A 22,947-nucleotide genomic window follows, 5' to 3' on the forward strand; every position below is an offset into this window, starting at 1 on the left:
CTCTGGCTTTTGTCTAGATCGTAACCTTTTCCTACATACAACATGTTATTTACATCCCCCGCGAGAAAGTGGCTTTTCCACGGGACTTGTTTTACCCTAAAAGACAGGCGCTATTTTTTCAAGCACTTTTCATGGGAGTTACCCTCTCTCCCCTGCACATAACTTTCCCTTAGCGTCTGGCTAAGTTCTCGCGAAAAAAAGAATGACCAATGTCTGTTTGTGGATTAGAACTATTACCCCCGAGTGAGCTGACACTTAGAAGTGTTTGACAAGTGGATGTAAAGGCTTCTTTAGGGTAAATGTTTCACCTGACAGTGCCTATCAAAACTTTTAATAAGCATTGTCAGGAGCAGGACTGTATTTGAAGAACATTCCTGGTCCGTATGTACGAAGAGCTTCAGGCAAGAAGAATGTTGTTAAATAACTTATGGAAATAGCAATGAATTTGTAACTCTTGTAAACAAGACATTGCTGAAGACGTCATACGATGTTTTAGGTCTATTTTGTCCGCATTCGCAGGTAGAGCTTCACGCAGGAAGAATTAATGGAAATGAGTAATTGGTAGTTGTTTATCAAAACAGCCCACCATGAACTTATGACATCTTGCGAATAAGACATCATTGAAGACGTCAAAGGCTGTTTTAGCGTGTTTTAATTTGGTTGCTATTGTCATTAGACATGATATGAAAATATCTACATCTTTAATTTGATCATCATTGAAAGGAAAAAAACCACTTCCGAAATTATGCTTTATCGCAGTTCGCTTACGCGCTGCTTGAAACTAACAATGCAAGCATTTAGAAGTCGTGCGGCTGGCAATGTCGACCCTTTCATAGCTTACGGCTACTTCTGATATTTTTGAATGCAGAAATAGGATGTAAATTTGAACGGTCAAGACAAGTATTTAAGAAATGTTAGACCCAGTAAACACGAAGCTTATTAAACTCTAACATTTCTTTAATTAGGAAAGTTATTGACGTAAATTCAGAAACAAATTTCTATAAATTGTCTTTGCGGGAGGTTATGAACGAAGCGTTTGATATTGCCTGGATTTTCAATGCACGCCTTTGTTTTTTCTGAACTAGCAAACTACAATTTTAACCACCGTCCCAAGGTTTTTCAAATGTAGTCGTAAGTCGTGAGTAAATCATAAGAGATGGGAGCACAATGATCCAGCTCAGAGACACGTTACGCTTTTGAGCTCTGGTCTGTTGTTATACCTGATCAAAAGTTCAGGAATCTTTCTTCCTTGACCTACGCACTCAAATAGGACCCCCCCCAAAAAATAAGCGTCAGTGTTCGTTTTTATATAGTGCAAGAAGAGTTAGGTGTTATTTTGAACCTTTGGTCCTGGTTCAATCGACCGTTACTCAGTGGATTTCATCCAATCCACCACGGAGTCTATTCAATCCACCACGGACAAAAGATCAGGATTGGATAGATTAATGTTCAGCAGATGAGTGTCAGGGAAACGTGCGGTTGTTTCCACTACATAATGATTTTTCGGGGTGTATAGGGTTAATGACTTTTCGACTTTTTGTACATTTAGGGCTAAGTGTTTTTCACGTCCAACGAACATGAAAGAAGAAGAGAGGGAATAGGTAGGAGATTGTTAAAAAAACTTGGACTTAATTGTGACAGTCTGTGCTTTACGGTGTAGGTTTATGCGCATCGCAGAAAGAGGATTCAAGATTAGTACAAGCGTTGTTTTCGTACAACTAAAAGGCGTGAGACATTGTTTACCATCCGACGTATAAATCGTTGAAGACAAACAAAACAACCAAAAATATCGTTTGCCAAACAACTAATGAAATGATCAGACTATGATCATTAGTGATGAAATACAAATTCAATGACATTGATATCAAGTGAGTAAATCATCCACACAGACAAACAACAAATATAGGAACTGCAGGAAGAAAAAGCCCTAAAATAGGAATGATAGTTATAACAAAAATAACTGTAATAACATTAATGATAATTTTGAGCCCATGCACCTGTTGTGAACAGCTTCAGTATACTGTTACTAATAATACTAATTACGAAAAAAAAAGCTTGAGCATAACTAACACTTACAGAATCCGTTGATGTTAAACGCCAAACTAGATTTAACCCGAGTTATTAATTGTGGCAAAGTATTGAGCACCATTCTATTCATAAGGACGTCATTTAGAGGACGTCATGAATTTTTCCTGTCTTTTTTTATTGTCGTCACTCAGACACTGAAATATTGACATCTTATTCTATTATGAAAAAGAGACAACGACCTACTTCGATATCTACGTTCTGTCGCAGTTCAATACGACTGGAAGTAATTAACGAGACTTATCACATACAAGCGTTTAGGGCTGATATAGCGAGGGCATAATCAATGTACTTGATGGATCTTCAAATACCACAATTATACACCGTTCTCATTTTTTTTCTTTTTTTACTTCTACTATCCGTGCTGACTAATGCAAAATAAGTTATACAATTACTGTCATCAAAAACAACGCAAATATTCATAATAAAAAAAGGTACAAACGTTTTTCACACACAATTGAAGTTAATTAAAGTGCATGTAAACCCAAAAAACGTTCATTTGTTCACGTGTCACGGTTTTCACAGCAGTGAAAATACATTCAAAGGTCAGTAGGACAATACTCATCATTTTGAGTACAACTTAAAAGATCCTGATTTCAGCTTGCAAAACTATCTTTTCAATATTTCAAATCGAAGCAAACACAAACAGGGTTGGATAATTATGAAGGCCACACATGGAAATGTACATGATACAACTTGTTTATCGATGGAAATGCTTCTGAGATGAAGGACACTGTTTACCGCACAAGATAGCACAGCGACCCTAAAGTGTTTGCCGAGATATCCCCAACACCAACGAACAAGCTATCTGTAAGCAATTTAGCGAAATTTCCTGCCAGGAAAGAAGCGAAAAACAACTAGCTCTAGTACTGTATTATTAAATCAATGGCAGAAACAACTCAAGTAAATCGATCTCAAAATGTAACAAAACGGATGAAACAGAAAATATTTAGCTTAGTCGTTTCCGGTGTGATTATCTGTGCTTTGCTGCTGCCTGTACGCGTACTTGGCCGTCTCCAGCACCCAGAAATCGAGGCAAATTGACTGAAAACCTGGATGCTCAGTGATACAACTTATCTGGGTTTCAGGCCATTTTGCCACAATTGTCCGATTTCCGTACAACAAACACTTTCATGAGTTGTCGGCATTGGTTGACAAGTTCCACACTCGCACCTTTGATAATTTTATATAAAACACTTTCAGAAGCTCAAGTTAAAAAAAATTATGTTGCATTCCTTTAGATTGTACCCTCGCTTTATTGCATTTTCATGTTAAATACAAATAAATCACAAAGTAAATTAAATGCCAGTCTGAGTTTCCGAGACGGTCGCATCGCTGTCAACATGTTCTGTACTGTCTCCGTGCGGATCGCTTCGGTGAACTCTACGCGGCTCATATTGTTAAGGACGTGGCCCAGACTCTCCTGAAGATTCTGGATTATCCCCAGCGCTGTCATGTTCTAAGCTTAAGGCATTCGAGTCGCTATCTTCTGAAAAAACATCTTCCGAACTACCGCCACTTACACGAACTCCCACACCAGTTCTACTGGGGAATATGTGTTGCGCAATATTTTGGTTCCACCGCTTACGTCACGACTTCTCGCTATTGTTTCTACCGGAAATTGAATTTCAGTTGAAAATGCCGATTTTCTCCTAAAATAAGTCGAATTGGACAAAACTAATTTCAAATTCGTTTTCTACGCCACTTTTTACATAGTATAAGAAAAACATGTATTTTTGGGTTTACATGCCCTTTAAGGTTCAAAGGGTATGTAGTGCCCTTCTTAGATAACACGTTTGTGCCATTTACGTTTCATCCAATTACACAATGACGCAGAAAAGATCAGCAACCAACAAAAACGAAAACAGTTTATGATCAGAAAGAACGTCATTGTTTCCTTGACGTAGAGATAATTACTTATAATAAATCAAAACTATTTTATCTCTATTCGTCAGTGCTGTTTACGTGCACTTTGACACGGGATAACTTGTAGCAAACAAAGTCATAAGTAAATTTCATATCCTCTGACGCAAATATAGCAGGCCAGACCACAAAGAAACAAAAAATATAGATATGCAGTGAGTGACGCATTTTGTCCTTTTTGAGACCAAAGAGTCACATTACTCAGGCGTACAACTAGTTTCGCACAGTATAGGGCCACATATCAGTCAAGGACTTCAGTGGAGCCCCGCTAAATCGAACACGGTTAACTTTAACTCCCACTAACTCGAACAAGATCCGATTTCCCTTAGATTTGACCCTATTTTTTCACTCAAACTTGGTTTACTCGAACTCCCCGACTAATTGTACTTTCTCTTGGCTCAAAGTTAGCCAGAGAACTCGAGCTGTAAGTGAAAAGTGTGACAACATTGCAATTGATACAAAGTGATAACATCTATGAAAAACAGTCAGTTAAACTTTCCAAACTAAACGTTGATATACAAAAAATAAATTGCAAAAGCATGATTCTTTTCTTTGAATTAATAACAGGACAGTTGAAATTCAATACCAATCTTAATTCCTCGAACTCCCGCTGACTCGAACCATTTTTCGTTTCCCTTGGGAGTTTCGAGTTTCTATTGTTAGTATCTGAGTCCAAAAGTATCATTTTACTGAGCGGAACTTCATATGTTGAGCTTAGATGATAGGTTTCCTGTTTTTTTCTGAAGTTGAAACTAAATAGAAAGTTATATCATTAATAGATCACGGTGGTAAACCAAAAGTCAATGCATTCTCAAGTTAAGCGAGTTCTGATAACGGATATTAGAATTTCGCCATTTACATCAACTCAGCCATATTCAGTGGAAAAGTTTAAGCGTTTAAGCAGAACTCTTTACGACTGTTATAATAGTAAAAGATCTCTTCAGAGGCAAAAATCGATCACAATGACTAGTTGACTTTAATATATGATACCCGCTTAATCTATCTTTGAGCCACGGCAAAAATTACTCGGATGCACAGTATACTTTTCATAATGTTTTGCTTGATTCACTCAAATTACGTAATGATACAGTTAAAGTCCAATAACCCGAACACTCCCTATACTCAAAACCAAAGTTGATTTCTCCTGGATTTCCATGATACATTTATTATAACTATAATCTCGGACCTCCCGGTAACTCGATTCCTCGTTTACTCAGACCTTCCACCAACATGCACCAGTTTCTTTTCTCTCACGACATTCTCCGCATAAGTTTATTCTCGATAACTTGACTCATCCATGTTGTTCAATAAACAGTGCTGCAGTCCAAATTTGAAGCAGCCGTGTATTTTGTTTTTTTTTTTTTTTGCCTCTTTTTTGTTTCAAACATGTCGGCCCAGATCAGGTTTCGCTGGTTTAGAGTTACTTCAACTACTGTGTATCGTATTTCTATAAAACTTCCTGAAAATATCCTTCGTTGCACTTTAATTTGACCGAAATTTACACTGTTGAGGCAAATAATTCAGAATACACTGTATTTGTCATCATTTCTGATCATGACTCGCACCGCCAGTAACTCATGCCTACCTCATTCTAGGAATATTTGTCAATCAGTTTCCCCTGACGAGGACAATTAGCATGAACGACTGTAAAAATGTACGTACGAGAAAGAAAAGAAAACGTTTAAAATTTTAATATCATTTGCTATGAGAACAATGTACGTGGGACTGTTAACACGACTAGACTGACACGCACATAACAGGTAGTTGTTCAAGGATATCCGGTCTCTTAACGGTTCCGTGATCTTGAATAATTTTCCTGTTGTCCTTTTAATTTCTCTAACTCCAGCTTCTGCTCTCAACGACAAACATCACATATCACCGAAGGCGAGAGCTTTTAAGAGTGTCTGACAAAATACTTTGAACTTGAATCGAAATCATCAAAATTTATCGATCTTGATTCCTCACACCAGGTTGCTCTAACGACATTTTTGAGGTCATGGATAGCGGAAGAATATTAAGAAATGTTGACGTTAATGCCCCCTCCCCGCAAAGCTGAGTCATTACGAACAATGCGTACACTTAAGAATCGTCATGGTGGTTTCGTCTGCGGGTTTTTTGTTTTGCTAGCAAAATCTACTTAGATGCAGTTAGTTTTGATATTGATGCATGGATGTCCGGATGTCATTGTTACACAGTGACACACTCCACCAGACATGGCCGTGACATTGTGTAGGCAGGGATGTTCAATTACTTCAAGAGAAAGACAATCTGGCTTTTGAGCTAAATTTCAAGAACGCATGATGTGAGTTTTGTTGCCGTAAGGCTCAACCTATTATTAAAAGACGAAACATATGAGGAGAGATTGCGGAAGAGGAAATCGTTACTTTGTTTTATCTTGACCTGACCTGCCTCAAAACCTCAGTGAATCAAACACAATTGCTATTTTTTGCTCGGGAAGAAAAACGAGCCTTCCGACTTCCTGTCGCGATTTTTTTACCCTCTTGAAATTTACACTACTGATATTGTTCTACACTACAATCTATCTGCATTTCTAATGCTCCCCGCATCCTTGTTTTCTGGTCGTATTCCGGAAACCTCTGTTTGCGAACTCAAAACTCATTAATTATATATATATTGAAATTGCCATTTATCAGCGAAAAAAAATTCAAAACATGTTACAAAGCATTTTATAGTCTTGCTTGAGAATTTTTGCAAATCTACCTTTGCCAGAGCCTAGGTATCGATTAAATAAGTTGAGGAAACAGAGAGGGCCACATTTAGTTGGGTTTGGTTTAGCAAGAATACACAAGTGTCGCATTCAAACGATTTGTGCGCTTCCGGTCATTTACGAAGCCACCATCCAAGTGGTTAGCATCATTTGGAAAAACTTGCTTCCTTGCTGGAATACTAAAGTATTACAAAGAATTCTCTCTCTTTAAAGGAGAATACTGTGGATCAACTAGAAATGGGTTTAAAACTCAGTTCTAACGATCGAAACCGAGAAAGGATATTACAAGAGAGAGATGAATTTTATTTATTGTTTTCTGTCAGCCTGAAATAATAGTAACACGTTGATGCCTATAAAATACAGATCTTCGCCCATAAGGACTGATTTGAATTCATTTTGAACAAATCTCTACTTACAATTTACCCACAAAGAAAGGAATTGATAAAAAAATTGATCACCCAAGATCACTGCGACTGTAGCCTTTGAGCTTCCCTATCAGCTTTAACTACTGATTTCTCATTTCGTCTTTCTGGTCTCTATATATTTTTAGGGATTTAACCAATCATGAAATGATTAAATTGCCCTAATTTAAGTTTTTTCACGTTTTCCTCGTTAAAAAAATCATATACAGGAAGCCTCTTAACGGCTGTTTATTGACCCCGTCAAACACTCATTGCCTCAATGACGTTAATTGCGGAGACAAGCTGTTTGACATCAAAGGTTTTGAAATCGTCAAATGTTCCCTTAATCAACGAATAGCAAGGCAGGAACGAGGTAAACTCTCTAGATGATAAATTAAGCTGACTCACTGGGAGACAGGTATATAAATGGTACCCACTTATAGGACAAATTCAGTTTGATTTGCTTATCGAGGTGAGATTGAACCTGCTTGGCACCGATACCGAACCATGGGCGTGTCCTCCAGTATATCTCCTATATCCGTCACCCTGTATTTCATCATCCTCCTTTACACAGGTAAGCCTGCTCCGCATCTCAATAACACTGTTTTGAGGCTATTTTCTTTAGAAATCATTGAAACCTACATACAGACCCACGTCCGAAGCAAACGCAGCTGCAATTACAATTTGTCGCACTGTTTTCAGCCAATCGATTGGCCAGTCAATTACAGAGATAAAACCAATCGCGACTTCATCATTCGCGTTTACCCACGCTTCAAGCAGTTTCTCGCGTTTTCCTTAAATTCTCATTTGCTCAGGGTGTCGTTTCTTCTTCAATTTGATTGGCCGTTGCACTATACGTATGAAAAGCTTTAAATATCATAGGCAGTGATAGCTGAAAGTATATTTAAATAGTAGTTTAAAGTTTATAGGTGGAGAATTAAAGTTGACAAAGGTCAACGAAGCAGCAGCAGGCTTTGGAAGACAAAACATTGCCAGAGGGAATGTTCGCAAAGAGAAAATTCAATTTTTTCCTCTTAATTGAAAGCTTAACATGAGTATCCAGTCCGGCTATTTTACATAAACCTTAAAATTATCAAAATCATCTAAAACTCAGCAAAATGGACATGTAATTGAACAAAGTTTGATATGAAATACATTACAACTAGTCGCGAAACGAGAACAAATGCCTGATCGAACAATGAAATAGGACTGAATGCAGATTTGTTTCCACAGTAAGAAAAAACTTCATCAAACTGGGACAAAAACAAGTAAAACAAAGCTGTGTGGTTTGTTTTTATACCAGATTTGATTTTATACCAGATTTAAAGATCGAGATGTTTGCAATTAGGGGAAATCAATCAAACTCTGACACACATCCCTGGTAACGTGACGCAAGAAACAACGGAAATTTTTGTCTGAAGATTTAAGAAGATCCCACAGGGATATATTGAAGTGTATAGATTGCAACAGGAGACAGAACCAAAATCGATGTTTTATCAATTGCAAGAAAAAAAAACAACAGCAAATTCCAAGCTTGTGACGCTTTTTCAAATAATTTAAGTTTATCGAGTCGCAGTTTGAATAAAGGACAATTGACGTGGTCGCTTCAAAACTTGTTTTTCGTTTTGGCTAATTGTCATCATTTATCATATTAGATAATTAACATCTTCGCATATATTACGCACCAAAACATGAAAACAACCCACTTTCGTAATTGGTACTACATCACAGCTCTGATATACAGGCCTACAAGGGCTGATATCTCTTAGCTGTCGGCTCAATCATTCCTTACCTTCCTCGTATCAAAACTCTTTAAAGATCAATTATGATTGCAGCACCGCTTTCTAGGGCTTTTGGTATCATCTACGATCTGTATTTAAGAATTGAGTTAGGACAGAATTCTGAACGGGCTAAAAATATTTCTGATCTTTGTTAACCTCCTCCACCATCCACACTGTCATTTGGTTCACATCAAGTTGTATCCAAGGAATATACACATTAAATCATAGGCCTCCGTCTTCAAGCTAACAAATCAACAAATCACTTTTGAAAGACTATTTTAAAAAGTTAAAAGAAAAGTCATGTAGCTGAACATTCTGGTGACAACAAACTAAGCTTCCATGTTCGACTGCTGACCATCACCATTTCTTTGGTCAGAATGAACAAGATGAAGACTCTCAAAATGTGATCGAATGATCACGTTTTGTGAGGCATAACATGTTGCGCATGGAGGCGTAACATGTTGCGCATGGACTAATCCTTTTGAGGATAAGGTCCACATTATATTAAAGTTCAGAGTCCAGAGTAGCATCAAACTATGTCTGAAGGTCCACATTGTTTTTTTAATAAAACGTGATCATTCGATCACGTGATCATTTGATCACGTTTTCTTTAAAAAACAAAGTGGATCTTATCCTCAAAAGGATTAGTCCATGCGCAACATGTTACGCCTCATAAATTACATTTAAATAGGAAACCAAAATTATATATATCGATGGTTGCATGGCTAGTGACAAAGGGACGTTTAGAAGACCTTGAGGCATTTTTTCATGAATACACTTTCCTTAATGCTTTTTGTGCCACTTTCACCCACAACATGACACAGAAAGGTTAGACGACAACGCTGGAAAACAATTAATGGGTAAAGTCCCCGAGCCAACGTCACAGTTTCCAATACGAAGAAATAATTACCAATTAAATCTAAGCAATAATAACAAAAATTTCGATGTTCGCTGCTAATTTGTGTCCTCACGCATGAACAATTATTTTACTCTAAATAATGAACATTATCAATTAGGGAACGTCATAATTTTAATCACCCGCTGTGCTTTTTTTTCGTTAACACTGACGCAGATAGGATAATATGGTTTTATCAACCGAGTCGATAACTTAAATTGGCTACCTGAAAGAGTTTCTAATATATTAACACAAACAGGTTAACGGTGTAACGGTAAATCATACATACAGTGGATGCCCAAGTTTCTTATCCGACAGATCAGGTCTTTCAGCTTTGTTTGTGCATGAGATATCTTTACATGGAGCGGAAAATCATATATTGGGTTCAATTGTTTGGTTTCCTGTTTTGGTTCAGAGTTCAGATCAACCGGAATTTTTTTTGAATTGACATTTTTGGCTTCAATGTCATCCAAGAAGTCATTACATATTCAGAAAAAATATGTTACAGCGTGCATATTCAGAATTATACCTTTTTTTAGCCAAGCTATCTGTGTGTTCATGTATTCTTAACGTGGGCCCATTTAACTCCCAGATTTCTATAGTCTTTTTTTTCCGCAAATTTCCTCAATCGCGGTTCATTTTAAATAGTCAGTTGATTTTTTTTCCTTTTTGTTACTATCCATGTCTGTCATTACCTATAAGCAAATCACAAACGGTGAGTGGTATTTTCGATCCTTCAAGCGCACGGAAAAGAAACTGAAGCATAATTTTAAATGCATCAATTAAGAGAATGTGCGAAAAATAACTGTGAAACGTTAGTGTAAATGTAATTTTGAACAAAGCTAAGTCATTTTCTCACACGTACTTTGAACAACGAATAAACGTGGAAATCTTTGCGGTAAAACGTGTTCAATTTTCAAAGTAACTCGCGGAATGCGGCCAACTTTGATATTGATGAACCATTAACTCGCGAAATGAAAACAATTTTGATATTGATCAGAAAAAAGTGAATAAGATAAGTAGCGTGACCGAGACAGTCTTCTAAACATACATGAGAAAGGCAACGAAATAGACTTTTGCATCTTTTTGCAGAAAATATTGTTGGTTAGCATCCTAGCCGGTTATTCAAAAGACTGAATCGTCTGAGAGAGGGGACCTCTGACGTAAGCATGTACGCTAACAAAAAAAGGGAGGGCAAAAAGGGTTATCACGGAATAACAATTTGTGAAGCGGATAATTTCATAAAATTTAATTTGATTTACGTGTTTCATACATGTTTTCTTATGTCAATAATTCAGTTAAGACACACTTCTCTTTCTGCAAAAAAATAAGAACAATTTATCTCTCAAGTTTCCCGGCCTTACCATGTTTCTTATCTTTTGTATTTTAGAGGTACGCCTCATTTAGTTGTGCTCTAAGTCGAAATTATTTCCGATGTTTTTTACATTCAGTGAACCACACCCTAGTGAAGCGGTTGTGTAATTCTGAATTCCGTAGTGTTCAGAAATATCCCATCTAAACAGACCAAAAATACGAAATAACTCACTTAAGTAAGATTTCGTCGGGTAATCGAGCCGCAAACATGGACTCAGTTATGCAATTACTGCAAACTGTTGTTCAAATTCTGGGAGTAAATAAAATGATTATGCTTACGCTCAGTGAGCTGCATCCTCACTCCGCGTTTTTACAACGGATGTACCTAGAAGTGTTAAAAAATTTCTTGATTTTCATTCAGAAGGTAGAAAAACGACCCTTTAGCCAGATCTTTACTTAAAAGTGTAAAAAAATTGGCCCAGAGTCAGAAACTTGATTCAAAGCATAAGTTGTCTGTTTCGTAATCCATCTCAGCAACACGTGTATCGTTTATCCAAATTGTACATCCATTCTCCTAGGAAACTTTTCAAGGTTCTGCTTCAAATTTGCTCCACAGACTGATAGCAAAAATTGTCATAACTCTTGCCAATTCCGCTAAGTGAGCCACGAACTCGGCAGAAAGCATAAGTTTCCCGTATCACATGATCCATGAGGCCCTCTCACACCTAAACAGGAAAAAATTAGAGAGAAATGCACGAATGACGATTTTACGCGAAGGCGCAAACAGGGCCGGAAAGGTCCTGCTTCAAATTCTCCCTATAGAGGAAGAGAACTTATTATAATTTCGCTAATTCTGCCAAGTGATTCAGGAACTCAGTAAAAAGCATAGGTTGTCTATATCATATGACGAGGGTCTTAGTGAGGTGATGGCTTTTACTATTATTGGTTAACACAAAATAATGCATTGTAGAAGAGAAAAACAAATCTCCGTTAACTTTTGTCACGACTAGCGGTTAAAATCCGTCAATTTTTACGCCTAACGATGGAACTATTAACCGTTAACCGTATTAAGATATCCTACACAAACGCGTTAAAACGTTTCGACCATTCTTCTACCGGAATACATAAAAATAAACCAAGAAATTACTCCAGACTCTACTTCCCTAGAAATTTAAAATGTCGGCTTTTCAGCGTTTGAATGGGGTACTCATACTCTGCTTAAACAAGGACATTAAAGTGCTACTCGTTCTGTCTAACACTCAATTCTAATTTTCTTACTGGCGAAACCTGTCACACGCACTTTCGTAGTTTCTCAAAATCGTAGGATTATTCCTTGTCATCTTTACTCATTGTGAGAACTTGTAAGAAACTGAAATTTCTATGACAAATCATGACAAACAACTCTTTGGGAGAGAACTGCAAGGACGTAAGACCTTTGACGGTTTTATGTTTATTTTTTTGTTTATCATGTCTACAATATTTTTAATTCATAGCTTCAGGCATAAAATGGTTTTGATGTTTTTTTTTGCTTTTCGCAATTAGCCTTATTGCTTTTTAGGTTTTAATATTGATAAGAAGTAATATTTCGCGTCATCAGTACCGTATGAAATGAGTAATATTCAGTCAGCAACCATTTTACATTAACAAAGCTGATACAGCCGGTGTTATACTGAACTGAAACAATCACAGTAACGAAATACAGGCTAGCGATTTTATGGAAATTTTTAAATCCGGTTCTCTTTGTATTCATGTTTAATGCCCTAGAGCCCTTTCTAGCAATTTCTCGCAGTCGTAAACAATGTCGATTAACGATAGTCAACGCAAACTTAACTTCTCCGAGAATTCACAAATGTGGAGGCGTACAAATTGAGGAATACATATATATGAAATAATATCTTTAATGGGAGGCTCTTGTTACAACATCATGTTATCATACACTCCTGTTATGTCATTTTCCTCATTATAGAAAATGAATTAATACTTTGTGTGAAAGAGCTTCTAAGGAATAAAACGTCTTTATGAGTTTGCTTACTTCAAAATGAACAAACCAAACGATCAAAAATTTATCGAACAATTCGAGAGCTTTTTCCATAACAGAACTGTCAGCTATTGTGTTAGAGATAATGAAACGGTGTTTCATTTTTCCTGTGCTATCTGCAAAGCAACTAAGTTTCTTTTAAAACTGGTCAAAACATACGAGATTACGTCAATCGGTAAACAAATCATTGTGTTCCAGCTGCATCATCAGCCCACGTTGTAACAATTTAGATTTGAGACGGATCGACTCTTCTGGGTAGATTAAAATTCACCACCATTTTCCTGAGAAGTCTAATATTTCGTAACCTCTTTCTATTTGATTAGATCAGGCGACTTTGACTTGGGACTGTTTGATTTAATCAGGGAAGAAATCAAAAGATTTCATTAATGCTAAATATACTACTAACTTCAAAGCTCTGAAAAGCGTGTACTTAGACTGGCACAAGGAACAAGACTGTCGCAAATATAAGGACAAAAACTGAAGGACATGAATTTCTTGTATATCTTCTTCCGCCTCATACACCCCAATCACTGAGCTGTCTCTTACCTTTATTGATCTTAAAATGACAAATATAAAAAATAGCCTCGTGATGCAGTTCTTAATGTTAAACATATATTTGACGCTCGTTTACTATGCTGAATAAAAATTAAAACTTTACAGACCTGGCCCTGCAAAACGTTCGATACTGCGCCCGCATTTGGCGTTGACGTGGCAAGAACTCTCTTAAACTAATTAGTCTGCTACCTATGCTTGCTTGTGGTTCAAAGTCTGGCTTCAAGTAAGTCCGGTTTAATGGGAAGATCACGCGAACTTTCGAGTGCTTTGTTTACCGCAAAGATTTGAGCGCCTCATCAATCTGAAAAAAAAAACGCTGTCTCCTTGAGCACTCGAGGAACAGTGATGCTTCGATGAATATCGATGGGACTGTTTCTAGAGACAACTCGATTTAAAAAAAAAAAAAAGCAAGTAAACAAAAAGTTTCAGTCTGGAACATTAAACCTAAAAACTCTCTCCAGTCGACAAAATTAATTTCCCAGAAATTAATTCTTTCATTTGCGTCAAGCACTTCAAATGCAATGAATCGGTATTTCCGAGTGGGTGAAATTTTTAATATTAGACCGCTTTAATTCAAAGAAGCTGAAGCAAACTGTGTGTTAACGAAGACCGTACTTTCTTGAATAGGCTAATTAGACAAAGTTAAAAATAAGACGTGATCTGCCGTTTATTCATTGCCGGAGGCTTATTCGGCAATGATAGTTTGTAGGATTGGACTTAACATTGTTAAAGCTAAAAAAGAACACACTAGAATCTGATTTACATAACAGTCTCGTACCAATTGCTTCGATTTTGATATTTAATAGCATCACATCCTTTCGTGATTTTGCGAGATTGAGTGGCACTCCCACAATTCTTCAAATACTGCACGAAGGTTGCTTTTCCCTAGTGCTTTGGTTGGGACTGATGAGGATACTGCTTAGTTAGCGCAATTGTTTAGTCAGTCTTGTTTTGACAAGTTAGCAGATTAATTCATTCGGTAGCTTAAATCTCATGATTTTTCTCATATAAGAATGTTGAAAGCCTATCAGATAACTATTCAGTGGCGGGAACTTATCACATTAGTGAGGGCAAACAGTTTTCACCATTTTCCCAAAGTTATTTCAATTCTCCCATTTCGTTTAGCGTAGACTTGTTCATTCAGTCGGCCTCAGTTGATGCACAATTTGCGTGATACGATATTTTAAGTCCGCGTGATATTTCATTAGATCTGTCGGCAAATCAGGTGGAGTCCAATATTTTTATTCGATATCTCCATTATTATGAAAGAAAGTGTTACTTTAAGAACTGTATTTTACACGAACAAGAAACAACCGCAAAACTTTGATTCCCCCCCAGAAGTTTTCAGGAATTTGTAACATTTTTCCTTTAGAATAATTAAAGAACCTCCCTGAATGACATGCCCGTTCATGTCAATTCACTTTTTTTTTTAAGAAAGGAAATAAAAACAATTGAAATCTAAATCATTTTTCTTCCTCTCTATGCTAAATATGTAGCGCATGGCATGAATTTTGACAGCTGGTTAACTCTTCTCCTTTTTGTTTCCATTTAATCCGAGAAAAAAGCTTTTGCGAAATAGGAACAAATAGTAAGAACTATCATCAATTACTAAATTGCGTGATTTTTTCTTCTCCTTTCTTTTTTTCATAACAGACGATATTAGAAAGCACTGCGTATTAATTTTGTTTCCTAACGTAATTCAGCTTCAGTATTGTTGGGATAAATTATAGCGTTAAAAATACTTGTATGACGTGTTTAGCACTTTTGTTTGTTTGCCTCTAACGATAATTACCTTTTATCAGCAAATGAACTCTCGGGATAATAAATTACCCAGCTTTAATCAACCTGAAATAAGAATTAGCAAACGACTCAAAAGCAGTGCACACTCTCACGTAGAACACAGTTGATTTGAGAAAGCAAAGGATGAGCCCGCAGCCTAAGCTTTATACCTTCGGTGTATCATAAGCCCCTTGTGAGTTCCGCTATGCCTTCTACATTGATAACGAAGTATTTGATCGTACTTTTGTCCACTGGTGAGTAAACTTTTCATCAAATTTATTCTCCTTTTTACACAATAGTGGATACGTTGGGTTCCTAATTTTCCGCTGCCTTTCTGCGGTTTCGATGCCCCAAGTAACTAGTGAGTTCTTGTCTCACCGTATCAAGAGACACAAAAGTGAAAGAATATTCCTGAACTACACGATTTGACCAAATTGTGACCCAAAAAGGTTTTTTTTATTCCAAAAAATAAGCGTAGACTCTCAGTGTTATGAGTTCTGCATTCGATTTGCAACAATTACAGTTTAAAAAAAGACCAAGTAGTGTTATAGTGGTTCAAAAAACCGTCTGCAGAAAATTCTGTCCTTTATCTCCGCTCCATTCTAAATCGTGCGATGGCTCAAAAAGCCATGCAGCTATATACAGTCATTGATAGATGTAAGCGATTCATCTGATGTTCACGGGACTAAATGTGCACTTCATTTGAAACAACATTTTCGGAAGTGGTTATAATTCTTTGGCGGTTGTTTGTAACGAGTAAACTTCGTTCGGACTCATTATAACACAATTTTAACACGAGACATTGATTAGCTTGCTGTTACCTATTTTTTTGTATTCTGTCGTCTTTAAAATGTTTTGAAAACAATATATCCAGTCAATCGCTTACGATCATTTTGTCTTCCACGTCAGCTTAAAGGTTCCTTTTAGACAGGAAATGCTCTGACTGATGCAAATATGCATCGAAAAGCTACATCCGTTTGATCTAACACGCAACAAAAGAAAGTACTTAAAAGCTTCATGAAACAAGCTGGCATATGATTTCGTTTTTCCTTTTCATTTCGTTTTTTTTTTTTTACACACGAAGTGTTATTTCTGGAATGAAGATTAAGGAATTGGTGATTAATGATTTGCAATTGAGTATCTTTAACAAAAGATGTAAATATGCCCTTTCACTTACTTTGTCATGACATAGGTATTTGTCTCGCTTAAGACCGGAAAAGCTGACTGTAAACGTTTTCAGTAAGAGAGCCTTACCATTGTTTTTCTTATATAAACGTAGTCTAAGTCCTTGAGACGTTTCCACCATTCTGTAATCGATTACAACGCTCCTTTGGATAAGCAAACTTCAGTTTGAAGGGTCATATGGCCGGAATACATTTTACATTCACAGGAGAAAACTATTATAATTCAAGCATGCTTCCCTTCAATGACCCCTTGAGGTAGAGTTCCAATAGACTAGTCAGTGGTGCCATTGGTCTTAGACTTAGCTGATACACGTTCTCTAAATTTCCTTATCTTGTAATTAGAAGACTAAAGCATGATGATTGGTGGTCATAAAAACTGTTTGTTGTCCTTCATCATTCATTTGTGGCTCATTTATCTATTTATTAACTTATTTATTCAAATTTCATTAACCATTTAGTTATATATGTCCAACTATTAGTTACTTAGATGTTCATAATCATAATTTACATTTCTCCTGCTAAACGGACGCGACAGCAGTAAACGTCCTAAGCCCTAAGGAAGAATATGAGCATGACTTATTAACTGGTTAATCATCCGTAACGACAAAGAAAATGTTTTATGTAAAGTTCTTTTAGAAGCCGCGAGACCCCCAGCAAGGAACGCTCATTATTCGAAATAGAGAAACAATATTCAAAAGAAATCTAATGATAACTCATTACCCTTTGCCATTTATCGCCATTTCATGTGGGCGAATGAAAGAAAATTAGATGAGGCTGCCTGATGATCACGCGCCATAAAGCTGGTGTCCTCGTTGATAAACAAACCGTTCATCACGTATCAAGTGTGAATATCAGCCTTTCAGTAAACGATACTGACGAGTAAACACATCCTGAAAAAGAGCATGCGCAGATTTATGATTTCTTCTTTAAAGGAAAAGGACTAATGGTCAATATAACGGTACTTCATCTCCAACCCTCTCGTGACGTCATAGATCTTACTATGTTTTCGAGATATACCAGTTCTAAATTAAGTCTGATTTCGGCATGTCTATAAATTGATGTTACAAAAGACAGAGGTGAGTCCAGATGAAATTTGAGCGTTATCGAAAGACATCAAATGAAAAGAATGTTGATTAGAGGACTAGATTATCTAAATTACTCTTTGCCTTACAGGATGTATCCTTCAGTCTACAATGGCCTCTGATCATCAGCTCAAAGCAGTTTTCAGTATGAGCGGAATAAAAGGGTACGTCATCTTTTCGCGATCACAATATGACGGCCCCACAAGTGTCATGGTTAACTTAACAGGCATTAACGAGACTCTGGCATGGCGCATTCATCAACTGCCTATGATCTACGACGGTAACGCGGCCATGAGTTGCAGTGCAGTGGGAGCAGTTTTTGATCCTGGAATGGCTATGGAAGCCGGGGACTACAAAAATTCGTGCAGTTTACAAAATACAGCAAGGTTCGGAGCATGCGCATTTGGAGACCTGACGGGATTACTTGGAAATCTTGATGCCGATTCATCACAGCAAAATTTCACAAATCAAAGTTTGAAGATTCCAATAAAAGGCCCTCACAGCATCATGGGCAGGACACTTGTGTTGTACAGTGGGGAAACACCCACAGCATGTGCCCTCATCACTCCAACAAGGCCTATGTTGACAGCTGTAGCTGCTTTCAAGGCTCCTATAGCAGGTGTTGTGTTCTTGAGACAAGTAGACGTAAACTCGGACACCAGTGTCTTTGTCAATCTTTTCTACGTCAACGACGCCACATCCGAAAAGATGTTTACTTGGCAAATTCAAGATTCAGCTTCGTGTGAAACAGCAAGCACACTATTCAATCCTGATGGTAAAGATAACAGCAGCTGCAACCAGACAATGCAGAACAATTGTTCTATTGGCGATTTAAAGTCCAAACATGGCAACATCATGCTATCCATGGCGACGAAAAACCAATCTAAAACCAAGGCTGCCTTCACAGACTCCAACCTACCCCTTAATGGCGCCAAAAGTGTTCTTGGTAAAGTAATTGTTTTGTTCTCAAGCAATGACACACAGAAACCTTTTGCTTGCGCCAAAATCATGAAAGTGAAACCAAAGGTTGTCAAAGCTTCGTTCGATCCAAAAATCCACGATGGTGTAGGTGGATACCTCAAGATTACTCAGCCGTCTCCTTTCGATCCTTCTACAACAGAAGTCAACCTTACTGGTCTTAGGAAAGAGTCACAAGGATACCACGTCCACAACTATCCCAGTCCATGGCAAATGCAGTACACCGGTATGGAATCCTGTGCTGGAGGTTACCTGGGTGGGCACTGGAATCCATTTGGTATTGATACCAGTTCCAGTCCTCCTCCTGGAAGTGGTAGGGTTTATTTCAACTCTTTTTCATTCTTAAGCAAACTTATTGCCGTAATTCCCCGACACCATAATGTGTTCACGAAAAATAGTTTCTCTACCTATTTTTAATTATAACTTTCGATATTTAATATCTTATCATTTACTCGATAGTGTAGTAACTGGGTGGGAAATTTGAACCTACTGCCAAAACAGTGCTTCTTTAAGTTCTGCAAAACCACTTCTTCAGTTTTGTGTATTTTTGTAATAAGTAAAATCCTTACCACCCACAAGACCCACTCATCACCACTTTTTCCCACAAATTAAACTCCTAGGCACCGATGATGAATACGAGATCGGAGACCTGAGTGGAAAATATGGATCACTACTTAACCTTACGAGTTACAGCGAAGAGCACATTGACTACAATCTGCCTTTATTTGGAAAAAACAGCATCCATGGCCGATCTATTGTAATCCACAAAATGAAGACGATGGGAGGCTTGAGATGGGTGTGTGCAGATGTGCACCAGGTGATGGAAGGGGGAGACATGTTTGTGATGAAATCTAAGATAACTTTCACAGGACCTTCCCTTAAGGGGTACATTCTGTTGGTAAGTCACTTCTACAAATAAATAGTAAATATGTAAGAATAATTTTTGCGGTTCTAGACTGTCTAACTTTCAATAAGAGAATATGATGGCAACAATATCCTAGCGTACTCTGCAATAAAACTGCATGCTATCCTAGAGCCGGACGACTGTACGGTATTCAGGTCACATGGATAGAACGTGGATAGGAAATTTCACTAATGGTTGTTTCACTAAATGCTGTTTCAGCATATATTTCTGTCAGCCTTTCCTTTTTGCAAGTCACGGCTTTTTTCCAATAATCAACAAGCACAACTTCAATTGTTTCCATTCAGATCCAATACAAGGAGAATGAGAATTCTATGATGCCCGAGGAAACCTCAATTTACGTTGATCTTAAATACGTTTCAAACTCCAGCCAAAAGGTATGTCCTTTTAATGCAGATATCATTTTATTCATTCCCTGATGAGCAACCACAATGCAACCACCTTTTTTCCCTGATTGACTCGAATGAATTTCAATTTGTTAGCTGTATTATTGATATGTTATCAAACCTCGAATCCGTCACTAACGATAACATGGTTGACGTTTTTTTTTTTTTACCAATCAGAGCTTGAATCACAAGTGGCACGTCCATGTAAAACCAGAAGGGGGTGACACTTACGCAGCCATGGGTGAAAGGTGTAAAAGTTTGGGAGGACATTACAACCCTTATGAAGTAGATTTGGAAGTAAGTATATAAGTCAAAGACAGCATTTCTACGCAGCAGAATTCTAGAACACGAGTTCATGCCAGGTTTCTAAATCTCTCAAAATAACACTCAAGTAATATAGCTGTGTCTTTTTTCCTTTTCCTTCTCCATTTTCCAGGGAACTTACAAGTCCACATGCTTCTCTAGTAATATGCTGCGGTGTGAAGTTGGCGACCTTTCCGGCAAACATGCGATGCTGAACGTCGGAACAGGACAGAGTTTTTATACCGATCCTGACCTTCCCTTGTTTGGAGAAATGTCAGGTAAGAAAACCATAATTGTTACACCGTAAAAGAAAATTGCCTTTAAGTTTTATCAAATCAGCATGAGTTGAGCCTTTTAGAAACTGAACAAATCAAAGCTTAAGAAAACTACGCCAAACTACTTTTCCTTTTAGAGTAAACTTTCAACGTCTTGGCTTCTGTCCGAAAAAACTATATCCAATGACGAGCGCCTGAAATGACAAAAGCGATCTATTAACTTGCACGGTATTCATACATTCATTTATAGTAATTGGTCGTGGAGTTGTGGTTCATGCAGAAAACGCTGGGGGTGCCCGCTTAGCCTGTGCTTCTATTACACCAGTTTCTTCGTTGTACGTAGAGAAAACACTGAAATATGTCAAGGGAGCTACATTTTCCAGGTAAGGCAAAAGTATGATTTGGGATTAAATACCAAATACTTGGTTAAATGGTAAATTGAAAGTTTCTTTTTTTTTCTTTCCATGCATTTCGTTGAACAACACAGATTTAGTCTCATTCAACAAGACCAAAGTTAACTGAAAAGTTTATATTTTCTTTTTTCATAGAGTGAACTTTACAAAGAAAATTAGCGCGGCACTTAAAATCCCATCATGGCGGTTGTTTTATATTCGAACAGAAGACAATGAAGTTCAAGACTGTGTCACTGTCAAATTTGGGATCATTGGAAACGGTAAGTTTTCTTGTAAGGCTTTCAATGAATAGACTTTTCAATCAGCTTCCGAGTTTTCCTCAGAGTCTGTTCGTTCTTCTAACTCGTTATGTAGTACCGCATACACCTTCCATGTTACGTTTTCTACCAACTCAATCGCGAGTGGTCCTTACTTTTAGGTGAAGTTGTCAACAGTTTGAGAAAATTTTTCTTGTGACCTTGGAGAGCTGATTGCTCCTGATATAATGCAGAAGCCCTCGTGGCGCAAAGTTATATATATCGTTGAGGGGGTGATGAGTTCCATATTTGAAATAATTAATAATACTCTCTTTTTCGTTCATCATAGAGAGACAAGTCAGTGAACCCTCACAGACCTTTGACTACATTATGGAACGTCAGCCAGCAAAATTGGGAGAATTTCAGCCGAAAAAGAGTTGCCATGTCCCTACAAGTACTCCTACAGGTAAGTAACTTTATCGTGGCTTTTTATTTAAGGGGTGTGTGTGCCACGGCATGATAGAAACCGCTGTGACAAAGCTTGAGGCCCCGGCCAGATGGAAACAATGGCTGATCTAACGCGAGAACAGTACACCAGATGTCCCTCACTTACCTCATCAAGGTTGACAGAGTCAAGATGTATGATTGCTTACTAAACGAAAATACTTTTTCGAGAGCGCCTCCCCCCCCCCCTCCTCCCTCCTTATTATATAATTCTACCTTCAAACAATTCGGCGGTAACTCTTTCACCCTACCCCCTCTTTAGCCCCAGCTGATGTTTTATAACACCTTTCCCCTTCCCCTTCCCTACTGATGAGTCTGTCTTTTAATTGGGCCGTTTGCTGAATAACGTAGAAATGTTGAGATGAGAGGCTAGATGCTGATACCTCATCGAAGTTAAAAGGTTACAGCGTGATTTTTATCCACTTTTAAGATACATGCTGATCTAATTGTGAGAAAGAAAGCAAAAGTAGTAGCGGCAAAGCGGTGGACCCAATATAATTTTAAAAGATTTCTTTTTTCTTCTCAGTTTCTACGGGAGTCACACCAACAAAAAGTGGAACACGCATCAATCAAGTGAAAGAACTTCTCATGCTTGGCTTGATTTTACTAGCAGGACATGCAAATCTAAGAGCATGAATTTGAGCGAAGTGCCACCTTAAGTCCTCATTTCCAACGGTCCCCGCAAGAATATGACACCGCGGCTTCAGTTGGTGGGAAGAGCACGATTATTATTGATCGAGAGATTATAACAGGATCGAGAGAAAGTGCTAGGCAGCAGTGTAACTGAGCCTAAGGAACCTGTTGTATGTCTCTAAAACATACGTAAACCCATTCGTTTGAACTATACTCGGATCCCAATACTCTGTGGTTCTAAGTGAAAATCACATGTAATTTAAAATAACACAGTGATTTCCTCAGCTGTGAGTTGACTTATTTTAAAATGTCCTTTTCAATAAAATTGAGTCATGATGAATTGTTTAAAATGTTTGACATTTGGACCTCTGTTCCGCCAGAATTTTCTGTTCAAAGTTCCGTTCGTAAAAAAGAGATCAAAACAGCGTTGATGACCACCACTTGTCCATCAAGAGTCGTGCTTATTTGATTGTGCAGGAAAGTCCACTAACTGAGTAAGAGATGAGAAAGAGAAACAATGGTACAAGAGAGA

The 22,947-nt window shown here is 37.6% G+C and overlaps 1 protein-coding gene and 1 long non-coding RNA gene across 3 annotated transcripts; one reads left to right on the forward strand and one right to left on the reverse strand.

Annotated features, from left to right (window-relative positions):
• Positions 1-7,570: 7,570 nt before the first annotated feature.
• Positions 7,571-22,765, forward strand: LOC113682879 (uncharacterized). 2 transcript variants are annotated; one of them, XM_089196115.1, is made up of 10 exons: positions 7,571-7,711; positions 17,857-19,056; positions 19,364-19,641; positions 19,953-20,042; positions 20,229-20,348; positions 20,488-20,632; positions 20,880-21,012; positions 21,178-21,302; positions 21,628-21,744; positions 22,309-22,765. In XM_089196115.1, exons 1-10 carry the CDS (start codon positions 7,645-7,647, stop codon positions 22,416-22,418), a joined length of 2,385 nt encoding a protein of 794 aa, XP_089052241.1. In that variant the 5' UTR covers positions 7,571-7,644; the 3' UTR covers positions 22,419-22,765. The 2 variants fall into 2 exon arrangements, with proteins under 2 accessions (XP_089052241.1, XP_089052242.1); XM_089196116.1 differs by lacking the exon at positions 7,571-7,711 and adding an exon at positions 15,544-15,753.
• Positions 11,048-14,121, reverse strand: LOC113682860 (uncharacterized). The gene is made up of 2 exons (XR_003447335.2): positions 13,828-14,121; positions 11,048-11,852 (listed from the first exon to the last, which is right to left on the reverse strand). It is a non-coding gene; the product is annotated as an uncharacterized LOC113682860 (long non-coding RNA).
• Positions 22,766-22,947: the final 182 nt, after the last annotated feature.

Source organism: Pocillopora damicornis, chromosome 2, assembly GCF_964200805.1.
Source record: "Pocillopora damicornis chromosome 2, jaPocDami1.2, whole genome shotgun sequence".
NCBI lineage: Eukaryota > Metazoa > Cnidaria > Anthozoa > Scleractinia > Pocilloporidae > Pocillopora > Pocillopora damicornis.

Coding starts and splice junctions, on each gene's coding strand:
- LOC113682879 (XM_089196115.1), top strand. CDS start 7,645: ATGGGCGTGTCCTCCAGTATATCTCCTATATCCGTCACCCTGTATTTC. Junction 7,712..17,856: donor CATCATCCTCCTTTACACAG/GTAAGCCTGCTC, acceptor TTTGCCTTACAG/GATGTATCCTTCAGTCTACA. Junction 21,303..21,627: donor ATTTGGGATCATTGGAAACG/GTAAGTTTTCTT, acceptor CGTTCATCATAG/AGAGACAAGTCAGTGAACCC.